This window comes from Aquarana catesbeiana, unplaced genomic scaffold (assembly GCF_042186555.1).
Source record: "Aquarana catesbeiana isolate 2022-GZ unplaced genomic scaffold, ASM4218655v1 unanchor226, whole genome shotgun sequence".
Taxonomy (NCBI): domain Eukaryota; kingdom Metazoa; phylum Chordata; class Amphibia; order Anura; family Ranidae; genus Aquarana; species Aquarana catesbeiana.
This window is the reverse complement of record NW_027362653.1, coordinates 366,925-391,217: the sequence shown is the minus strand read 5'-3', so window position 1 is coordinate 391,217 and position 24,293 is coordinate 366,925. Positions and strand designations below refer to the sequence as shown.

At 44.7% G+C, this 24,293-nt stretch overlaps 2 protein-coding genes across 3 annotated transcripts in view; both read right to left on the bottom strand.

The window, feature by feature from the left end:
• Window positions 1-24,293, bottom strand: part of LOC141121617 (uncharacterized) — a 185,561-nt gene that overhangs the window by 112,288 nt on the left and 48,980 nt on the right. The gene's annotated exons all lie outside the window — the stretch shown is intronic.
• Window positions 1-24,293, bottom strand: part of LOC141121585 (uncharacterized) — a 46,141-nt gene that overhangs the window by 19,039 nt on the left and 2,809 nt on the right. Inside the window, exons 2-7 of one of the 2 annotated variants that reach the window (XM_073611220.1) lie at window positions 23,292-23,406; window positions 23,034-23,168; window positions 22,824-22,947; window positions 22,610-22,707; window positions 22,319-22,454; window positions 18,416-19,613 (exon numbers count right to left, since the gene is read on the bottom strand). In XM_073611220.1, coding sequence (XP_073467321.1) covers window positions 18,416-19,613; window positions 22,319-22,454; window positions 22,610-22,707; window positions 22,824-22,947; window positions 23,034-23,168; window positions 23,292-23,396 — 1,796 coding nt within the window. In that variant the 5' untranslated portion in view covers window positions 23,397-23,406. Of the gene's footprint in view, window positions 1-3,644; window positions 3,723-18,415; window positions 19,614-22,318; window positions 22,455-22,609; window positions 22,708-22,823; window positions 22,948-23,033; window positions 23,169-23,291; window positions 23,407-24,293 lie in introns of those variants that run through there. The other variant, XM_073611219.1, reaches the window with a different exon arrangement.

The window sequence follows — 24,293 nt, the reverse complement described above, 5'->3', positions numbered from 1 at the left end:
GACGCTGGGTGGACGCCATGTGGGTAAATACCACCAAAAGAAAGCTCTATTTGTGTGAAAAAAATGATAAAAATGTCAAATGGATACAGTGTTGCATGACGGCGTAATTGTCCTTCAAAGTGCGACAGCACTGAAAGCTGAAAATTGGCCTGGGTAGGAAGGGGGTGAAAGTGCCCCGGTATAGAAGTGGTTAAAGTAGCCAGCAATGAAATGTCATTTGCCGACATTTGTAAAGGATTCCTTTGTAAATAACAGCGCTGCTGCAGCACTTTCTGTACATGACAGAGGTGCCCCTTCACAGGGATTAGGACACCCCCCCCCAGGGCATGTTGTTTAACAACTTACCGCCAAATAACGTATCTATACGTCATTTTGGGGAAGTGGATGTATTGGGGTGATGCCTGTAGCCAGAGGCACCACCGTTTTTTAGAGCGGACGGTCGGCTTTTATGCGATAACATCTGATGCAGCTAAATAGCCATTCGGCCGTTATAAAAAGCAGCGGGGGCGGACGGCCCCCTCCCGCCGCTCCGCCCGGGTCTCCTGTCCCACCAGGAGACCCGAGCAACCAGCTGGCACGTCTGCCAGCTGGCCGGAGACCCGAACAAAGCCTGAATCGTCTTTGATCGGGTCTCCGATGGAGTAACCCAGAAGCAAAGTCACAACGTCACTTCCGGTTTACTCGGCAGCCAATTTTAAAAAATGCGCAGATTTTGGCGTTGTGAATACTTTGAAGTGCAGAGGAGGGGTTTGGGGTCTTTTAGACCCCCGATCCCTCCATAAAGAGTACCTGTCACTAGGGCTGTGGAAAAAAATCGTTTTAAATCTTGAATCGAGTTGAGAGGTCAAATCGATTCAAAATTTAAGCAAATCGATTTTTTTAGATTTTTTTTTTTTTCACCGCGCCGGTCCCGAGGCGCTGCGGGCATGAGTTTTTAGGGCGAGGCCGCGGATTCGGCCTAGTCCGCGGCTACGGCCGGACGCCGCGGACTAGGCCGAAGCCGCGGCCTCGCCTAAAAGCTCATGCCCGCAGCGCCTCCGGACCGGCGCTGACACCGCGCCGGGCCTGAAGAGCTGCGGGCAAGGAGTTTTTAGGTGAGGCCGCGGCTTCGGCCTAGTCCGCGAGCCTGGACGACGCGGACTAGGCCGAAGCCGCGGCCTCGCTTAAAAACTCATGCCCGCAGCGCCTCGGGACCGGCGCAGTTTCCAAAGGAAAAAAAAAAACTCGATTCGAATCGTGAATCGAGTTTTTTTAAAGAGAATCGAACATTTTTTTTTTTTTTTTTTAGAAAATCTCCCAGCCCTAGCTGTCACATGCCTATTACTGTCACAAGGGATGTTTACATTCTTTGTGACAGCAATAAAAGTGATCAGAATTTTTTTTTTTTTTTTTTAAAGGGACAGTGTAAAACTAAAAAAAATAGAATAAATAAGACAACTGTTTTTTTTTTAAAGCACCCCCGTCCCCACGTGCCAAAGAAAACGCATACATAAGTCGCGCCGGCAAATGTAAACAATGTTAAAATCACCCATGTGAGGTATCGTGGCGAACGTTAGAGTAATAATTCTAGCAAAAGACCTCCTCTGTAACTCTAAACAGGTAACTGTTAAAAATGTTTAAAACGTCGCCTATGTTGATTTTTAAGCACCGTAGTTTGTCGCCATTCCACGAGTGTGCGCAGTTTTAAAGCGTAACATGTTAGGTATCTATTTACTCGGTGTAACATCATCTTTTACATTATAAAAAAAAAAATTAGGCTAACTTTACTGTTTAGTTTTTTTTCTTTAAATTCAGAGAAGTGTATTTTTTTCCAAAAATATTGCGTTTGAAAGACCGCAGCGCAAATACCGTGTGACATAAAATATTTCAACAAAAAAAAAAAGAAAAATAGCCCTGGGACTTTAGATGAGGTGAGAGAGGTTTAGCCAATGTCCACAGTGAACACTGAGACAAAATCAATTTATTCATTTCAAAATGTTATGTAACTGAGCGGTAACAACAATGATTGTGAGTTACCAGGCATAATAGCCAATGTACACAACACAGATGAACGTAAATATACAAAGATTTATTACAAATGTTATACATCAATGAGCAACAATAAAACTTGAAAGTTGCTGGGTCAGTAAGTACACATACAAAATAAGATGATAAAATGTACATACATGTGGACAGGGATGTATGTAAACATAATGCAGACATCAATAAAATATTTCAACGACCGCCGTGTTATTCTCAAGAGTCTCTGCTAAAAAAATTATATATAATGTTGGGGGGGGGGGTCCAAGTAATTTTCTAGTAAAAAAAAATACTGATTTTAACATGTAAACAACAAATGTCACTTGGTCTTGAAGTGGTTAAAGGAATTGGCCATTTTTAAGCACCACTTTAACCGCTTCAGTCCCGGAAGAAAATACCCCCTTCCTGACCAGAGCACTTTCTGCAATTCAGCACTGCGTCGCTTTAACTGACAATTGCGCGGTCGTGCGACGCTGCACACAAAATTGACGTCCTTTTTTCCCCACAAATAGAACTTTCTTTTGGTGGTATTTGATCACCTCTGCGGTTCTTATTTTTTGCGCTATAAACAAAACAAGAGCGACAATTTTGAAAAAAAAAAAGCAATATTTTTCACTTTTTGCTATAATAAATGTCCCCAAAAAATATATATATATAAAAAAAAAAAAATTTCCCTCAGTTTAAGCTGATACGTATTCTTCTACATATTTTTGGAAAAAAAAAACAAAAAACGCAATAAGCGTATATTGATTGGTTTGCGCAAAAGTTATAGCGTCTTCAAAATAGGGGATAGTTTTATGGCATTTTTATTATTATTTAATATTAGTAATGGCGGCGATCTGCGATTTTTATCATGACTACGACATTATGGCGGACACATCGGACATTTTTGACACTATTTTGGGACCATTGTCATTTATACAGCGATCAGTGCTATAAAAATGCACTGATTACTGTGTAAATGACACTGGCCGTGAAGGGGTTAATCACTAGGGGGCGATGAAGGGGTAAAGTGTGTCCTAGGGAGGGATTCTAACTGTGGGGGGGATGGGCTTCCACTCACATGACAGTGATCACTGCTCCCGATGACAGAGAGCAGTGATCTCTGTCATGACACTAGGCAGAACGGGGAAATGCCTTGTTTACATAGGCACTTCCCCGTTCTGAGGCTCCGTGACACGATCGCCGGTCCCGGTCACGCTGTAAGCAGCGGGCACGCGCGCCTGTTATCTCCGCCTCTTAAAGGGGACATACAGGTGCGCCCATTTGCCCACCGCTGCCATTGTGCTGACGCATATCGGAGTGCGGCGGTCAGCAACTGGTTAATTACACCTTAATCGGCCACAGAACCTGTGTAATTAATACGTGTTCAGTTTTAAAGAGATGAGGTGGCAACCCTAATCTCATCTCCAGTGAGAAGGTGACACATCTCCAGAATTAAGAGAATGTTCCGGCCCCGTAAGTGGGGAAATGTTCTGCCCCTGAAGGGGTTAATCTAGGTTTCCACACTATATATGTGTGTATCATCATCTGCTGGAGATAAAAGACATCACAGTGACTATGGAGGAAGAGGACGGACATGACGGGGGGTTACTGGGTGTAAATAGAAAATAAGATCTTATTACCTCCTCTACTGCCACTTCCAGCAACGTCTTCTCTCTACTTTCACCCTACTCACCTCTCACCCGGAACTTCCTGTCTGTACCTGACATCACTTCCTGTCACCACCTGACATCACTTCCTGTCTGTAGTCCATTGAAATTTCCAGTCTGAGTAGAAGTGAGATCACCACCTTGTGGAGCTCAGAGGAACTTCAGCCTCAAAATACAATGTTGGGAGCAGTGACCCTCTTTCTGACAGTGAACATATAACAGTATATATAATAAGGTGACCAGATTTTTAAAGTGAAATCCGGGGACATTTTTTTTTTATTGGCAAATGGTAAACTATTTTATAAGCTTAATTCATCAAATGATATATGCAGGAGTGGAGTGAGCCTGCAGTGGTGCCAGATGGACTTCAACCTAGCAGAGGGCATTGAGATCATTACTACACAGCTGAAGTCTCTGGGCCTCTCTATGGGTCTCGTAGACCGTTCCCGGACTGAAACTGAAAGCTGTCGTTTTATCTCGTTTAGAGGAGGAGTATCAGGACTGATTATTGATGCACTATCCACGGAGTGGCGGATCATATGGTAAATTACCTGGCTCCTGCCTATGATAGACAGCAGACAAGCCCTGGCATTGGACAAGTGTGCTGTCTGTCAAAAGAGAAAACCAGGAGGCGGGACTTGTGTGATGGCAGGCACCTGGCGAATCACATTAAAGTTGACACAGCAGAATCCTTTTGCTCAGTGGGGGATCTCTCCCCTGATTATCACCGAGCAATAGGATGACATGTCTGTGTCCGGTCCGCTGATGTAGAGCGGACATGGACACAACACGCTGCTCTCTATGGGGCTTTTGGATGGAAACAGACCATCGAATCCGTTCCGCCAGACGGATGGGGAATGGATCTCCCATCTGTCTGTTTTTAGTGGACCAGATTGGATGGTGGCAGGTGTCAGCAGACACAGGTCTGCTGACATCTACCGCTCCATAAAGGGCAAAGTACCCACTCCACCCTCAACCCCCAGCACATCTCTGTACCCACTCCACCTCCAACCCCCAGCACATCTCTGTACCCACTCCGCCTCCAACCCCCAGCACATCTCTGTACCCACTCCGCCTCCAACCCCCAGCACATCTCTGTACCCACTCCGCCTCCAACCCCCAGCACATCTCTGTACCCACTCCGCCTCCAACCCCCAGCACATCTCTGTACCCACTCCGCCTCCAACCCCCAGCACATCTCTGTACCCACTCCACCCCCAACCCCCAGCACATCTCTGTACCCACTCCACCTCCAACCCCCAGCACATCTCTGTACCCACTCCGCCTCCAACCCCCAGCACATCTCTGTACCCACTCCGCCTCCAACCCCCAGCACATCTCTGTACCCACTCCACCCCCAACCCCCAGCACATCTCTGTACCCACTCCACCCCCAACCCCCAGCACATCTCTGTACCCACTCCACCCCCAACCCCCAGCACATCTCTGTACCCGCTCCACCCTCAACCCCCAGCACATCTCTGTACCCACTCCGCCTCCAACCCCCAGCACATCTCTGTACCCACTCCGCCTCCAACCCCCAGCACATCTCTGTACCCACTCCACCCCCAACCCCCAGCACATCTCTGTACCCACTCCACCTCCAACCCCCAGCACATCTCTGTACCCACTCCGCCTCCAACCCCCAGCACATCTCTGTACCCACTCCGCCTCCAACCCCCAGCACATCTCTGTACCCACTCCACCCCCAACCCCCAGCACATCTCTGTACCCACTCCACCCCCAACCCCCAGCACATCTCTGTACCCACTCCACCCCCAACCCCCAGCACATCTCTGTACCCACTCCACCCCCAACCCCCAGCACATCTCTGTACCCGCTCCACCCTCAACCCCCAGCACATCTCTGTACCGGCTCCACCCCAACCCCCAGCACATCTCCGTACCCACTCCACCTCCAACCCCCAGCACATCTCTGTACCCGCTCCACCCCAACCCCCAGCACATCTCCGTACCCACTCCACCTCCAACCCCCGGCACATCTCCGTACCCACTCCACCTCCAACCCCCAGCACATCTCTGTACCCACTCCGCCTCCAACCCTCAGCACATCTCTGTACCCACTCCACCCTCAACCCCCAGCACATCTCTGTACCCACTCCACCCCCAACCCCCAGCACATCTCTGTACCCACTCCACCTCCAACCCCCAGCACATCTCTGTACCCACTCCGCCTCCAACCCCTAGCACATCTCTGTACCCACTCCACCCCCAACCCCCAGCACATCTCTGTACCCACTCCACCTCCAACCCCCAGCACATCTCTGTACCCACTCCACCCCCACCCCCAGCACATCTCTCTACCCACTCCACCCCCAACCCCCAGCACATCTCTGTACCCACTCCACCTCCAACCCCCAGCACATCTTTCTACCCACTCCACCTCAACCCCCCAGCACATCTCTGTACCCACTCCACCCCCCAACCCCCAGCACATCTCTGTACCCACTGCACCCCCCAACCACCAGCACATCTCTGTACCCACTCCACCTCAACCCCCCAGCACATCTCTGTACCCGCTTCACCTCCAACCCCCAGCACATCTCTGTACCCACCTTATCTGCATTCAATTAGCCTCAGAACCTGTGTAACTCAAAGGTGTTCGGTTTTAAAGGGTTGAGGTGGCAATCCTAGCTGGGGTTACATTTTGGGGTTGATTTACAAGGCAAATAAACTGTGCATTTGCAAAGTGCAGTTGTAATCTGCAAGTGCAGTTGATCAAGAGCTTACCAAATGAGGTAAAGCTTCACTGTGCAAAGAATACCCAATCACGTGCAAGGGAAAAAAAAAAAAAACAGCATTTTTGCTTGCACATGATTGGATGATGGAGGTCAGAAGAGCTTCTGCTCATTTGCTAAGCCCTAGAGCAACTGCTCTTGCAGAGTGCACAGTGTATTTGCCTTTAGTAAATCAACCCCATTGTTTTTACTGAAACTAACAATGGGACTTTTCTCAATGACACCAACAATAAGGTTTTTTTTATGTCACTGACACCAACAATGGGATTTATTTTATCCAACTGACACCAATGATGTGTTCTTTTTTATGTCACTGACACCAGTGATGGGACTTTTTTATTATACTAACAACAGACTGGGGGGGCACACCCTAAAAATGCATTTACATTCAAGATGGTGCTGCTATAAGACCAACAAACAGTACAAAATAGACTATAGCGCACACATATAAAAATGGCATTTAAGTCCTGCAAGTCTTTTTAAAATACCTGAACATATTCAAAAATGTTCTATCAAATACTTACCGTAATTTTCCTTTCCTGATGGACTCCATGGCAGCCTACGTGTGGGAAATAACTAGCCAAACCACACGGGCGGTAAAAACTAAACTTTTAATTTGCCCCGTCAACCGTCATGATTCTTAGACCAAAGTTTACAGACGATAAGAATGCAGGTTCTATGCAAAAATGCGACATTAAATTGTATTAATGGAGGACCACGAGGCCGCTTTTCAGATGACATCTGGAGCCACGTGTCGGGCCGCCACTGGTTAAATGTGCCATCAGTGCCTCTGGAGGAGCCAACCCCTTAGTCTACTAAGCCTGCTGGGCTCAGTCCTTCCTTCTCAAAGCTGGACGCTCAGCTGTCGGCTAATTGCCAGCTCCTATCTCTCCACAGTGACTCACCTGTTGATGATATCCTGCTCGTCAGTCCTGCCTACTTAAGACGTCCAGTCCAGATGATCTCTGCCTTCGCCTTGGTCACATCTCTAGAGACGCTCTCCTGTGTTCCTGTTAAAGACTTGCTTGGGTGACATTCCTTCTGGCTCCAGATCCTGCTTGCTGTTCTACTACGCTCATCTCTGGCTCCCTGACGTTTTAGCTTGTCTGACTATCAGTCACGGTTCCTGAACTCTGGCTATGTTTTGACTACATTTACTCTGTTTACCTTTTTTTATTATTATTAAACAAGTGTGATTTAACTGTACTTCTATCTCAGTCTGATTCATGGTTTCTGACAGCTGGATGGTTTGGACGATCCAGGCCGCAATTGTTCTGGTCGAGGAAGTAGCTTGCAGGTATTCCTTCAGTATTTCCCCTATATCCAGTGGGTGAGCCTCTGTGGTCCCTGGGGCTCTGCATGTAGGTAGGATAATTACTTGATTCTCATGGAAGACTGATGTGACTTTAGGATTTGAGCCGAGCAAAGGGATGAGGACCACCCGGTCCAGAAAGAAAGACAGGAATGGTTCTTTATGACCGAAGGACCTGATCTCAGAGACCCTCTTGCAGTGGCGGCACGTGCATTGTGGGCGCACGGGCGCCACCCCCCCTTGATACCTCCGCCACCCTCCCTATTCATGTGCCCGGCCCCTTTCAGGACGCCGGTCACCTGAAATACTATGACGGGGATAGGCGGAGTTGTGCATTTTGAAGCACGTGATTAGAGCCAGAGGCTTTAATAGGCTTCAAAATAGGGTGGGCTCGAGGCGCAGAGCACTGCATCCCGATCCCACCCTGTTGTGTGACATAGCAAATTTATTTTCGCTATTTTCACATTAACGTTCCTCCCTGCCAATCAGGAGGCAGGTCAGTGAGACCTGTCTCCCGATTGGCCAAAGCATTAGGCGATCCTATTGGATGCCTAACGCTTTGGTGGAAGAGGAGACACGGCGGAGGAAGCCGCTGGAGGAGCTGAGCTTCCTGCCACTGCCTTCAGAGGAGGAGAGGCCATCACTGCAGGAGAGGAGCAGAACCCCGCCACACAAGTGCCACTGGACCGGCCGCGGAGGGGTTGGTTAAAGTGACAGCAGGAGGACACGCCTGGCTGCATATGATGGGTACAGTGCAGTGGCTGTATTTGGTGGGCACAGTGGCTTTATTTGTTGGGCACAGTGGCTGCATGTGATGGGCACAGTGGCTGCATTTGCTGGGCACAGTGGCTGCAATTGATGGCACAGTGGCTGCATTTGATGGGCACAGTGTCTGCATTTTTTTAAAAGTATTTTTCAGAATTTTTCAGTTTGCTTGCGCCCCACCAAAAATTTTGAGCACCAGCCACCACTGCCCTCTTGGCCAATGTGATGGCCACGAGGAAAGCGACTCTTGCAGAAAGATCTCTGATAGAAAGCAGAACGGTTCCCGTGGTACTAAGTCTAGCCAGTGAGTCGAGAACAAGGGGGAAATCCCACTTGGGAAATCTTGGCCTCCTTTGGGGCCTGAGTCTTGCTGCCCCTCTGAAGAACTGTCGGATAGAGGGTGAATGGCCCATGATGTTCCAGGGAAGGCCGACAGGCCTGAGACTTGGACCCTGAGGGAGCTGATTTACAGAGCCAGATCTATACCAGATACGCAGTGGGTCCTGGGTTCCTCCTGGTGCCCGACGATGCCCAGCCTCATGTGGCGAGAGTATGCAGCCAGTTCTTGGAGGATGAAGGAATTGATGCCATTAAATAGCCCCCACGCTCACCTGATTTAAATTCAATAGAACACCTCTGGGACATTATGTTTTGGTCCATCCAATGCCACCAGGTTGGATTTCAGTCTGTTCAGGAGCTCAGTGATGCCCTGGTCCAGATCTGGGATGAACTACCCCTGGACATCATCCATTGTCTCATTAGGAGCATGCCCCGAAGTTGTCAGCCATGCATACATGCAAATGGGGGGCCATACAAACTACTGAGGACCATTTTGAGTTGCTGCCATGAAATTTAAGCAAAATAGACTAGCCTGCTGAATAATTTTTTTACTTTGATTTTAGGGGTGTCTTTGAAGTCAGCCCTCTGTAGGTTGATCATTTTCATTTCCGTCAAACGATGTGACATCCTTTCGTTCCTAACATATAACCCAGTCCATATCAGTATAGATATCCAACATGAGATTTTTCCCCATTGAGATCTGATGTGTTTTCAAAGTGTTTTTGAGCAGTATACATTGTATCTTTATATCCTTGCTAGAGGAGAAAATGTAAACAAACATCAATGTGTAAAACAAAAATGAAGGAAAAAGAGCTAGATCAGCGTTTCAGCTATGTCAACAGGGCCGCTGATAGGGGGGGACCACCGGTCCTCTTGTAGGGGGCCCGAGCACACAGGGGAGCCCACACAGGGAGGAGATTAGTGATGGATGAAAATTGTGTATCTCTTCCTCCAGCAACTGAAAGCTGGTCTCTTCCTGCTGCCAGTTTTTATCTGCTGAGAAAGAGACAGTCATGCCTCACTAATCCCCCTCCCTGTGCAGCCCACTCCCCCTCTCAGCACTGGCTCTAATGTTAGCTCTGCTCCTGAGTTTGTTGTTTCTGTAAGGCTCCATGCACACTAGCCTAAAAATTGCTGCAAGAGTTTTGTGTTCTGCCTGTAGAAGCAGCTCAATGTTATCCTATGTGTCCATGCACATTAGGACGATTACAGGCATATTTTGAGCTCAGCGTTTAGAGGCAGGAAAAAGCCCTTCCAGTTTGCGTTTCCAATTAGAGCTTACTGGCAGAAAAACCGTAAAACTCTCCTAAACACATCTAAACCTTGTACAAAAAACATTCTATATGTTTTTTTCTACCAAATGAACTAGAGTTTTTTAACCACTTGCCCACTGGGCACTTAAACCCCCTTCCTAACCAGACCAATTTTCAGCTTTCGGTGCTCTGACATTTTGAATGACAATTACTCAGTCATGCAACACTGTACCCATATGAAATGTTTGTCCTTTTGTTTCACACAAATAGAATTTTCTTTTGGTGGTATTTGATCACATCTGGGTTTTTGCGCTATAAATGAAAAAAGACCGAAAATTTTGTAAAAAAATACATTTTTCTTTGTTTTCGTTATAAAATTGTGCAAATTAGTAATTTTTCTTCTTACATTTTGGCCAAAATTTATACTGCTACATATCTTTGGTAAAAAATAACCCAAATCAGTGTATATTATTTGGTCTGTGTGAAAGTTATAGAGTCCACAAGCTATGGTGCCAATCATTGAAAATTTATCACACCTGATGTACTGACAACCTATCTCATTTCTTGAGACCCAGTATAGTACAAATACCCCCCCAATGATGTCTTTTTAGAAAGTAGATGGCCCAAAGTATTTAGTAAGATGCATGGTGAGTTTTTTGAAGTTGTAATTTTTTCCCACAATTCTTTGCAAAATGAAGATTTTTTTTTCTTTTTTTTTTTTTTTTCACAAAATTGTCATATTAATGGGTTATTTCTCATATGCATACCACAAATTACACCCTGAAACACATTCAGCTACTCCTTCTGAGTATGGCAATACCACATGTGTGATACAGAGGCCCAACATGCAGGGAGCACCATCAAGCGTTCTAGGAGCATAAATTACACATATAATTTCTTGACTACCTATCACACTTTTGAAGGTCCTGGAGCACCAGGACAATGGAAACGCCTAAAAAATGACCCCATTTTGGAAAGTAAACACCCCAATATATAATCTATGAGGCATTATGATTCTTTTGAACATGTCATTTTTTTCCACTGGTTTTTGGAAAATGTGGAAAGAAAATGAGAACGCAGTTTTTTTTAAACACAAAGTTGTCCATTTATAAGATATTTCTAACACATAGCATGTACATAGCAAAAATTACACCCCAAAATACATTCTGCTACTCCTCCAGAGTATGGAGATACCACATGTGTGAGACTTTTATACAGCCTAAAATGTAGGGAGCACCATCAGGGACATACATTCCAAATATAATTTGACTACTTATTACACTTTTGTGGGGCACTGTAGTGGCACTGATGGGCACTGTAGTGGCATGGATGTTGGAAATATCTTTTACTGTATACAGGCAGTCCCTGACTAACGAACACCCGACTTACGAATGACTCCTACTTACGAACGGCCTCAGTCCTGGCTGCTTGTGGTCCACACTGGTCCTGTATGCCTCCAAGCAGCTATCTTGTCACATTCCACACTGCAGTACTTCATGTACTGCATGGCCAGAGGAGCCCCAGAAGCGCCCAGAACATCCCACATCCCTGCACAGGTGGACGCCGGAACATCCCACATCCCTGCACAGGCGGAAGTTACACTTACAAGCAGTGTTCCAACTTACGAACAAATTCCACTTACAAACAAAACCTACAGTTCTTAATGTGTTCATAACCCAGGGACTGCCTGTAAAGGAAAAAAGACTGAGAATTTTGAAAAAAAACGTTTTTTTTTAGTTTCTTCTGTAAACTTTTCAAATAAATAATCTTTCTCCATAAATGTAGGCCAAAACGTATTCTGCTACATTTCTTTGGTAAAAAAATAACCCAAAACAGTGTATGTTATTTAGTCTGTGTAAAGATTATAGAGTCTACAAACCATGGGATATATATTTGAAAATTGATCAGTCCTGATGTACTGATGGCCCATTTTATTACTTGAGGCCCTGGAATGCCAGGACAGTACAAATACCTCCCAAATGACCCCTTTTTGGAAAGTAGACAATCCAAGGTATTTAGTAAGAGGCATGGTGAGTTTATTGAAATTGTAATATTTTGCCACATTATTTTTTTGAAAATGAAAGAAAATAAAATTAGACTTTATTGTACAAAATTGTAATTTTAACAAGTTATTTCTCACACACAACATGGGCATACTTACCATGACACATTCTTGCATTTATGGGAATATCACATTTAGGACTTTTTTGCTGCCTAGATACATAGTGGGACCCAAAATCCAAGGAGAACCTTGAGGCTTTCCAGGGGCATAAAAAAATTCATCTAATTTCCTGGCTACTTATCACATTTCTGCAGGCCACAAAGTATCAGCACAGGAGAATCGCCCACAAAATGACCAAAATGCACGATATATCCTCAACGTTTTTAATTAGAGGCATGGTGGGTCTTTTAAACGCCACTATTTTTGTTACAAGTTTTTTTGAAAATCAAGAGGTAAAATAACATTTTTTTTTTTTTTTTACACACAGCTGTCAATTAAGATATTTCTCACACAGAGCATGGGTATACTTAGAATTACACCTCAAAACACATTCTGCTGCTCCTCCTGAGTGTGGGAATATCACATATGTCATATTCTCTTGTCTCTTGCAGCCTGGCCACATAATGGGGCCCAAAATCCAAGAAGCACCTTCAAGCTTGCAAGGGACATAAATTACACATCTAATTTCCTAACTACCTATCACATTCTGGAGGCCCTAGAGTGCCAGGACAGTAGAAACACCCACAAAATGACCACATTTTAGAAGCAAACACACAAAAGTATTTTTTAGGATGTGGTGCATCTTTTGAAGATTTTATTTCTTGCCACACATTTTTGGAAAATGAAAAGAGAATTTATTTTTTTTTACACAAAGTTGTCAGTCAATAAGATATTCCTATCACACGGTATGGGCATACTTAGAATTGCACCAAAAACACATTCTTCTACTCCTCCTGAGTATAGGAGTACCACGTGTGAGATTTTTTTTGCAGTCATCCACACAGAGGAGCCCAAATATCAAGGAACACCTTCAGGCTTTCTGCAGGCATAAAGGTATGCATCTAATTTCCTGCTTACCTTTTCACATTTTTGGAGACCCTGGAGCACCACAACAGTAGAAACGCCCACAAAATGACCACATTTTGGAGAGTAAACACCAAGGTATCCTTTAAGAGGCATGGTGAGTCTTTTGAAGACTTCATTTTTTGCCAAAAGTTTTTTGGAAAAGGCTGAAAGAAAATGAAAGCCTACTGGTAAATGGCTGCCCCTGGGAATGTCATGTTTAGTGGCCAGGAAGTACAGGTGGCTGAAGAAGGAAGAACAAAAGAGATCCTTGGGTTTCAAGAGTGCAGTTGTCTGCAAGGGGTGGCTGGGACTGGTGTCTTGCAGGAATGTAATTATTGGGACGTGCATGTGGGCAGTTCAGGCAGCAGGCAGAGACATAGTCAGTAAACAGACAAAGGATCAGTCCAGGGGGCAGGCAGAAACGTTGTCAATAAACAGGCCAAGGTCCGTAAAGGCAGCAGACAAAGACAACACTGCACTGAGGTGGCTGTGATCAGGAACACTGTTGTTGACTGCACTGGTTCTCGTGACTCTGTACTGATGTGACTGCAATCAGGGTCAGCGCTGATGGCTGTACTGGCTCTGGTGACATTGTCACTGGTGTGGCAGCAATCCACTTATACTGACTTATACAAACCGCTGGCTTATACTGGTCTGGTGAAACTGGGACTGGTGTGGTGGTGATAAGAGACACTGTTGTAGTGTACAATGGTTTGGTGCCACTTGAACTGGTGTGGTGGCAATCAGGGACACTGTTGCTGGTTTCACTGGCTGTGGTGACACTGGCACTGGTGTAGCAGCAATCAGAAACTGTTGCTGGCTTACACTGGTCTGGTGACGCTGGGACTTGGGTAGTGGCAATCAGGAACATTGTTGTTGGCTTATAATGATCTGGGGACACTGGGGACTGGTGTGGCAGCATGCAGGAACGCTGTTGCTGGCCTACACTGGTGTGGTGAAATTGGCATTGGTGTAGCAGTAATTAGGAACACTGTTGCTGGCATACACTGATCTGGGGACACGGGGACTGTGGTGGCGATGGTCCAGAACACTGTTGCTGGCATACACTGGTCAGATGACACTGTGACTGGTGAATGAATGAATGAATGAATGAATGATTTGTAAAGCGCTGCAAATGCGAACTGAATCACCTCAAGGCGCTAGATGCGTTCTCTGTTGTCAGCTTCTTAGAAAAGGAAGGTCTTTAGTTTTTTTCCTGAAGGCCTGATGGTTTTCTTCCATGCGGATGTAGGTCGGAAGAGCGTTCCATAGACGAGGTCCTTGGACTGTGAATCTTCTTTCTCCCTTTGCTTTGTAGCGGTATTTGGGAATGATGAGGAGGTTTTGGTTAGCTGATCGAAGACTGCGATTAGGTGTGTAGTGTTTTATTTTCTCTCGGAGATATAGCGGAGCGTTTCCTTGTAGGCATTTGTGGGTGAGGCAGAGGGTCTTGAATGTGATCCGATTCTTTACGGTTAGCCAGTGTAGGCTCCTTAGGGATGGGGAAATGGATTCCCAGGGTTTTTTTCCTGTTAAAAGTCTTGCCGCCGTGTTTTGGATGAGTTGTAAGCGCGCAAGCTGATATTGGGGTAATCCTACGTACAGCGAGTTTGCGTAGTCGAGTCGGGAATTGATGATTGTTCCAGCAACTGACGCTTTGTCCTCTTTTGGGATGAAGGGGATGAGTCTACGTAGCAGGCGGAGGAGATGGTGGGATCCGCTAACTACTGATCCTATTTGTGCATCCATTGTCATTTCTGGGTCAAAGATGACTCAGAGACTCTTGGCTTTGGTGCTTGGAGAGACGGTCTGTCCGAAGATGGTGGGAGGTGTCCACGGAGTCTTAGTTTTGGAATTTTTGTTAGCGTGTAGGAGAAGAAGTTCTGTTTTTGAACCGTTGAGTTTGAGGGAGCTAATGGTCATCCAGTCATCTATTAAAGTGAGGCATTTCTCTAATTACTGATGATGGTCTTTTTGTCCGGTGATGCGAAGGTAGAGTTGGGTGTCATCAGCGTATGAGTGGAAGCAGAGGTCCGTTTTTCTGATGATATTGAGGAGTGGGCTCACAAGGGTGAGCCCTGAGGGACTCCACAGGAGATTGCGGTGTGGCAATCTGTGGTGTGGCAGTGATCATGAATACTGTTGCTGGCTTACACTGAGAACTGTACAGTGGTGACTAGGGACACTGTGACTGGCTGCAATAATATGGTGATACTGTGATTATTATTATAATACAGGATTTTTATAGTGCCAACAGTTTGGGTAGCACTTTACAACATGTGGGCAGACAGTACAGTTACAATACAGTTAATACAGGAGGAGTCAGAGAGCCCTGCTCGTTAAAGTTTACAATCGAGCAATGATGATTGGGGATACTGTGACTGTCTGCGCTGGTCTAAGCAGAGCAGTGAAGTGTTAGTGCAGCCAGCCATTGTACAAGATCACTAGCCAAAACAGTACAAAGTCACCATAGCGACACTGCACTGCTCTGGTGACAGTATGTTAAAAAAAGATCATAGTCACCATAGCAGTGCAATGTCACAGCTTTAGGCCTGCCCCTCCCCTGCCAGGCCTGACCACCAACATTCCCAAGGGGTCCATTGACTAGCCATCCCACTGAACCCACCCGCAGGCCATCCCATCAAATCCTTCAGCACACCCACCCTTTTATTTTGACACTCTTAAAACCTAATATATTCTCTATCCCATGACCTCCTCCACCAGTCCCATCTCCTCCATACCACATCCTCCTCCTCCTCCAGTCCCATCTCCTCCTCCTCTTCCAGTATAACCCACTTCTAGCTTCCCTCAGTGCCACACTTTTGTTTTTTTTTTGCTTGGGGTACACCCTTCCATACCCCACCGGGTCTGGCATTGAATTTTGATGAAACCCAACATAGTTTTTTTTTTGCATTGTGTTTCTCTTAAAAGTGACACCAGATCTAAGAGCCCTTGCACACTGGGGCGGTTTGCAGGCGCTATTGCGCTAATAATAGCGCCTGCAAACCGCCCCGAAAGTGCCGCTGCTTGTATTCCAGTGTGAAAGCCCCGAGGGCTTGCACACTGGAGCGATGCGCTGGCAGGACGGTAAAAAAAGTCCTGCCAGCAGCATCTTCGGAGCGGTGAAGGAGCGGAGTGTATACCGCTCCTTTACCGCTCCTGCCCATTGAAATCAATGGGACGGCGCGGCTATACCGCCGGCAAAGCGCCTCTGCAGAGGCGCTTTGCGGTGGTATTTAACCCTTTCTCGGCCGCTAGCGGGGGGTAAAACCGCCCCGCTAGCGGCCGCATACCGACGGTAAAACGCCGCTAATAATAGCGGCATTTTACCGCCGACGCCGCCCCCCGCCCCAGTGTGCAAGGGCTCTAAGATAAAGGCCTTGTATTGATTTTTTGGGGAGTCCATACTTTATGTTTGTTTTGTTCTAGTGCACTAAACCCGGCATTTACCATGTGGCAACTGGCGTCCCAGCAACTGATGATGCCATTGGTTGCTAGGATGCCGATGGCAGGCTTTCACACTGTCCTTGGTTGGTAGGATGCCGATGAACTTTTTGTGTGTATTTTTTTGTGGGGCCTCTTTTATAATCCATACCAGACCTTCATCTAGGATCAGGGTCTGGTATGGATAAAGAAAATCCTCTGTTTATAGAGAGAAGCTGACCAGGAAATGTCATTTAGCAGTCAGCAATTTAAATATGTATTTTTTTTTCTTTGTAAATGTCACTTTTTTGGTTTACATCATATATCTGCCACTTCACAGGCAGCTTTGAGACATCTCCTAAGCATGGTATTTATAGGAATTGTGGATTTTTTTATATTTTACTTTAGGCATTAATAAAAGATCTGCTTCCCAATGGATAGATTTTTGTATTAGTATATAAAGTATAGTCACATAGTTTATAAGGTTGAAAAAATTTATCCAGTTCCAGATATATGTGTGTGATTTTTATTCCCCAACAATTCCCGTAGCCCTGTATATTCTGCTTCCCGAGGAAGACATCTAAAGGTTTTTGAATTTGTTAACACTCTCAGCTTGTACCACTTCCTGGGGGAGAGAGTTACACAATTTTACTGCTCTAACAGTAAAGAACCCTTTCTTCAATCTAACATTATTATTATTAAGTATTTTCTTCTAACCTCAAATTGTGGTCATGTGTCCTCTTCGAGGACCTTAAAGAAAACAGTTTATCACAGTTACGGAGTCACCTTTGATATATTTCTACATTGTAATCATATCTTCTCTCAGGTGTCTCTTCTCCAGAGTGTAAAACCATAATCTATGTCATCGGTGCTCAAAACTGAGCTCATCCATCCCCCTTTTCATTTTGTTGACTGAACTCTTTTTAATTCAACAACGTCTTTCTTGAGGATTGGTGACCAAAATTTTGTAAAAGGGTAAAATAATTGATTTACCTCTGGAATTATGTCCTTTTTACTGCATGAGTGTAGTCTGCTTGCCTTCCATTGCTAAGTCTGTGATCTACAACAAACTGCATATCCCTTTTCATCACTGATTCTCCCAGGAGAGGCTTTCCTAATGTGTATTTTTGGCACCCAGGTGCATAACTTTACATTTCTCCATATTGAACCTCATCTGCCACGTAGCTGCCCAACTCCCGATTTTGTCAGGGCCTTCCTTTAAGGATGCTACATGTTGTGCCAAAGTTAAATCTTGGCATAATTTGGTATCATCAGCAAACACTGCAATTGAGCTCTTGATTCCAACCTCTATATCAGTAATAAACAGATTAAACAGCATTGGCCACATGATAGAACCCTGGGGCCCACTATTCAGAGAATGGGTCAATTATTACTACTCTCTGCACCTGTTCATATAACCAGTTTCCTGTCCATGTATTGCACATACAATTCCATCAACTCCAAATAACCTTATTTTTATTAGATTAAACAGAACTTCCACATTCCAATTTCTCAGTTCCTCATAGAACAATAACAGGTTGGTATGACAAGAATAGTCTTTCATAAATCCATGCTGGTTGTCACTTATAATACCTTTTATCACAGACAAATTTCTGTATGGAGTTCCTTATCATCCCCTCAAAGAACTTACATACTATTGATGTTAGGCTGATTGGTCTGTAGTTTCCTGGTATACATCTCAATATCTCCAGGGGCAGTGCCTAGCTCCCCATGATCTCTTGCCAATTAGCGTTAAAAATGGCCTGGATTGATTTTTAACAATTCTTTTCCCATTGACTTCAGTTGGGTTCAGATTAATGTGTGAGACTTTTGATGTAGAACAAGGCCTGATTTCCTTAGAAAACATTTCTCACACTCAGGACAGGAATACGGCTTCTCGCCCGTGTGTAATCTTTGATGGAGAATAAGACCTGATTTCCGTGTAAAATGTTTGTCACACTCAGGGCAGGAATGCGGCTTCTCACCTGTGTGCAATCGCTGATGTATAACAAGGCCGTGTTGCCATGAAAAACATTTCCCGCACTCAGAGCAGGAATATGGCTTCTCATCTGCGTGAATTTTCTGATGTGCGTAAAGTGAGGACAAGCGTGAAAAACATTTCCCGCACTCAGGACAGGAATACGGTTTCTCACCCGTGTGAGATCTCAGATGTTTAGCAAGGTCTGATTTTTTTAAAAACCATTTTCCGCATTCGGTGCAGGAATACAGATTTTCCCCTGTGTGAGATCTCTGATGTATAACTAACCTTGATTTCCATGAAAAGCATTTCCCGCACTCAGGGCAAGAATATGGCTTCTCATCGTTGTGAGAGTTCTGATGTTTAACAAGGTCTGATTTCTGTGAAAAACATTTTCCACATTCGGGGCAGGGATATGGCTTTTCTCCCGTGTGAGATCTCTGATGTAAAACAAATTCTGACTTGTGTAAATAGCATTTCCCACACTCAGGGCAGGAATGTGGCTTCTCCTCTCTGTGAGATTTCTGATGTATAACAAGATTTGATTTTTGTGAAAAACATTTTCCGCACTCAGGGCAGGAATACGGCTTCTCCCCCGTGTGAGATCTCTTGTGTATAATGAGGTCTGAATTGAATAAAAAACATTTCCCACACTCAGGGCAGGAATACGGCTTATCCCCAGAGTGAGATCTCTGATGTCTAACAAGATTTGACTTTTTTGTAAAACGTTTCCCGCAGTCAGAACAGGAATGTTGTTTCTCACCCATGTGAGATCTCTGATGTACAGTAAGACTTAATTCAGAGCTAAAACTTTCCCCACATTCAGGACAGGAAAATTTATCCTCCCTCTGAATTCCGGCACCATCCCTCACAGTATGAGATTGCTCAGAGTCAGAGGGATTTGATGGTCCATCCACACTGTGAAGTCCTCCATCCATAGCTGAGCTCATTGTCTTTTCTCCTATACAATCTGTGATGTCCTCATCTTCCATTTTACAACCTGGAGGTAAAATGAGACGAGCCTTTGAGGGTTTGTCCATGACGTGCCCTGGAAAAATATGAAAACATGATCAATAGTTAGAAGACGGTTAGTTTACTTAAATCAAGTTTCCATCTGGATCAGGTAGATTTTAGTGAGCAGACGTTCTCTGTGGAGGTCTCGGCCAGCTGTGACTTCCCCTTTTCAGTAAAAGGGCCTTTGGTCCTCCTCCTAGATCACTTCTACATTTACACATCCTTGTCAGAAGAGCAGGAAAAAAAATGGGGACTGAGAGGTGCTCTTCACACAACCACAAGCCTAGTCAAGGGATTTTGGATAAACAAGAGGTTCAGTGTTCAGACTTGTAGAACCTTTAGCATAACACTAGTTACCTAGGCTTCTGATGATAAGAACCGCACTGCCCCACTATGACGTAATTCTCTGTGTTGTATTGAACTACAGCAGGGTATTATTGTTTTGCAGTATGCTGATATCAAATGGACGTTTTGGGCCACTGCAACTTGTTTTACTATATTATATTCCCTTCTCCCGCTGTATTTCCCTGCTGTTTGATACTACAGGTACTTAGTTCACTCATGACTGGACCTTTCCAATTTCTTCCAGGTTCCCTCAATGGGTGTTAGTACTTAGGAAAGTCGTTGTCTTCTTACACCTTAAAGGACTGGAAAAACATCTTCTGCACTGCAATTAGCTGAGGTAAAATTGCATTAAACTACATTTCTGTGTTTTATTGAAGAGTTAAGCCACCTGTGAATGGTGCCAAGTCAACAGATGACCTCACTGTCAAGGCAGGCTAAACCGAAGGAGGTGGTCAATGTAAAAAGCAGCATTTGAAATAGAACAAGAACAGTGGAGGAAGCTTGCAGCAGTATTTCCTGATGGAAAAAGAAGTGTTTCAGTTTTTATGTTACAAATTATGTTTCATCCTGGCAAGACTTAAAATAACATTATAAATTATACATTATATTATTATACATTATAAAAAATAACATTTTTTATGTTAAAATGTAGCTATAAGTCTTCTTGAAAAAGAGGGATCAAACTAAAGGCACAATCTGTGTTCTCATATCTGTGCTACTGTAACCACAAGTAAAATGCAACCCAATACTGCCAGCTTGTGGGCGGGGCCATCGGCGCTCTTCATGTGGGGGTACCTTTTGCGTGGAGCGCGCTCCTCAATGCCCGGGACTGCAGTCATGTGAAGAATCTAACATTAAGGAAGTTCCCTGACTTAGAGATGAACCTTTAGGCCCGGTTCACACTGATGCGAGTTCATAACGAATGCGATGCATCAAAAACACTTTAAATTCGCATGTCATCCCTAAAGTCATTCTTTTCAATGACGGTCATTCACATACATGCGTTGCGATTCCTCTACTAATGCGATGCAATAAAAAAAGGGTCTTGTGCGAGTTTACTGCGTTGCAAATTTAGTCTCCAGAGACATCAATGTAAATCGTTCTTGAATCGCATTGATGTTCGTTACCTCCAGCTCCTCCTCCACACAAACCAGGAAGAGAACAGGAAGTTTGGGTTCCATTGGCCAAACAAAAATCGCAGTCACCTCCCAAAATGACAATTCATTCCAGTAGAATCGCAGTAAATTCGAAACAAACACGTAATGAATTCACAAAGAAGATTCGCAACGCAATCGGTTCAAAATCGCGCTAAATTCACAACGTATCAGTGTGAACCGGGCCTTACAGTGTGCAGTAAAGTAACATACAGAGTTCCTCTGACAAAGTGCGTTGTCATGTCACTACACATTGTAACTTGTATGTTGCATATGGATGTCCTGCCGTGCACCTAGCATGGACCTCATGCATGCATCTGTTAACTCCTTCACTTCCCGAACCTCATAATTAGGCCATAGATCTCTGTAATGCAAGTTGGAATCTGGTTGCTATTGGATACCGACTGCTTGGGAGGGAGCCAGACAATGACCCCCTCACTACCAGAGGACCTATCACCTGACCAGGTACCACGCCTAGCGACTGGTTGCTTTGAATCTTGAACTTGTGCTTGGTTATTCTTAGTAGGTATATTCCTCTTTGTCTTGCCGAGTTAACCCTTTTGTATTGTTGTTACTTCATACCCCGTAGTGCTTTTATGGACTCTGGTTTATTAGATACACCAGAACCAACATGCACATCTTTGAATAACTTCAGACCAGGCTCATAATGGTTAATGTAACTTTACTAAAGAAAGGTGGCATAACAGTTCAATATGAACAACGTCCTTCCCCCAATTCTGACTATAGCTGTGTGGCTGCCCAGGCATACCTCCATTAGGTGAGAGTCCATTATGGCATGTCCATGGCTTACATGTCTCTGAAAGTCCCGGTGTCTACAGCGGACTGCAAGGTGCAGCAGTCCCATTATTATGAGCAGAACCAACCAATTCAGCCAAGAGAGAGCCCACAGACCTTAGCCTTCCTCCTTTTTAAATTATAGGCTGGGCTAAGACCAAAAAGCCCAGGAACTGAGTTTCACAATCTAACCTTTTCCCCAGGTCTGGGACAGCTGCTAACTCACAGTTCAACCTGCCTACAAGCCGAACCACAAAATATATACAACTAATGTCTGCAGCGTAGGGAAGTGGGTTTATCTGAGAGAAAAGGAGATGCACAGGATGGGTATCAATGACTATTATGAACCTACTATTGGCTGATATCACTCATCTCCCGCCCTACTCTGGACCAATCAGTGTGCAGTAACAGAGCAGAGATAACAGAAGGATATATTATGGCTCACCTGTGCTGATCTCTGTAGGAGTGTTCTCCTCTTTGAATGTCCTCATCATTCCATCCTCCTCTGTATATTGCTGATCATCCCTCACATACATCTCTTCTATTTCGCACTCAACTTTCATGTTCATCAGATCTTCACCCTAAACCAACAGAATGGCAGAAAATATCATCTAAAAAATAGAAGTATTTATGATGTGAGATCACATAGAAAATATCATCTTGTAGAGTCCACACATCATCTCCACATGTCAGAGTGTTCAATCACTTTATGTTCCAGACCCTCAACTCCACCTACCTGATGATGGTGAGGGATGGTGTGATCTTCCTGTGTGGAATCCCAGGAATACAGAGGACAGGGACATCTCTCTGGTGGGTTCCCATTACTGGATCCATCTGTAGGAAACACACACACTGACTGAATACATTGTTTCTATGTGATTATCAGATGATGGGGGATCTAGGTGGACCCTCCGTACTGCTCTCTCCTTTACAATAAAGTCTCCTCTTACCAGGTGATGTGAGGGGCGGCTGATTGTCCATCATGACGTCCTTGTAGAGATCCTTGTGTCCTTCTAAATACTCCCATTCCTCCATGGAGAAATAGACAGTGACATCCTGACACCTTATAGGAACCTGACACACACAATGATACAGTCACCATCCAGACACATCCCTTGTCTGTTACTGGATAATGTCCCAGAATTCCCAGCACCGCTCACCTCTCCTGTCAGCAGCTCCATCATCTTCTTGGTGACTTCTAGAATATTCTTACTGATGTTTATCTCAGGTGTCAGGGAGGGAGGTGGAGGCACTGTGATGGTCATATGATCTCCAGACTTCACAGGAGGAAAACTCTGTATTAAAAAAAAAACATTGATATCAGGTGTCTTTCCCAGAATCCTCCTCACCTTTCTGGTCAGGTCAGTGTTTTTTAATAGAGATAAGAGTGATGTCATGTGACCTCCCACAATCCTCACCTCTCCGATTAGCAGGTAGATGATCTCCAGGGTAAGGTTTAGTATCCTCTCAGTAACGTTACTCCTGCCCTCGTCCATTCTTGTTTGTGTGCTCATGTGATCCATGCAAGTTTTCCTATAGACAGATAATAATCTGGACTTTATTGGTTGTTTAATATTAGAATGGGGATGTAAGGGATTAATAGATGAGCTACCCTCAGTGAGAACTTGCAAATGTGTAGGGAGCTGCTTCTCTCTAATGTCTGTATTCATAAATAGCTGTTGCTTGGTAAAAATCACAGAGATAATTTGTTATAGACAAGTACTTCCTGTCCCTGCTAGCTCTATCCGAAACCCTGGTTGAAGCATTGGAATATCTCGTAAAGAGGAGGACTTGGCTGAAAGAAGAAACAGAATCGCACCACATGACCTTCCATACAGGAGTTGCTGCTGTATTTCATCCAGATCAGAATCAGAGACTATAAGGCGAGTGTTCCTGTTTTCTAATAATTTTACTATTGCAGCTTCTGTGTATATCTGAAAACTGGTGACAGAAGTGTCCCTGTCCTATTGTTATTATCTCACATGCACAGTGCCAGATATAGGCCTGTGCTATTGTATGTATATAGTAGTCACCTTGCAGTGTATTATCAGGTGAACCTCCTTATTAAAATAGAGTTTATTTGAAATTCGTGTTAAGTTAGGTAACTGCTGTCCTTTCTGGTCTGGGTTTCTACAACTATCTTTAGCTCAGCGCTTAGTGAACAACATAGTTTAGAGCTAGGCTAGGCATCTGATGGCCCATAGGCAGTTAGAGGTTCAGCTGCATGGCAGATTATAAACTGTTAGGGGCTGAGTAGAGTAGATAGGTGGACACGGAGGTTCGGTGTCACACCACAGACACTTTCAATAAGAAGGTGCATCGTGGGCTGGTTGAGCACTATGCTAAGATATGCAGAGGTGCACATGTTCATTATAAGCAAAGTGTTATCATAGCTAGACACTCCCATTAGCAGACAGAGC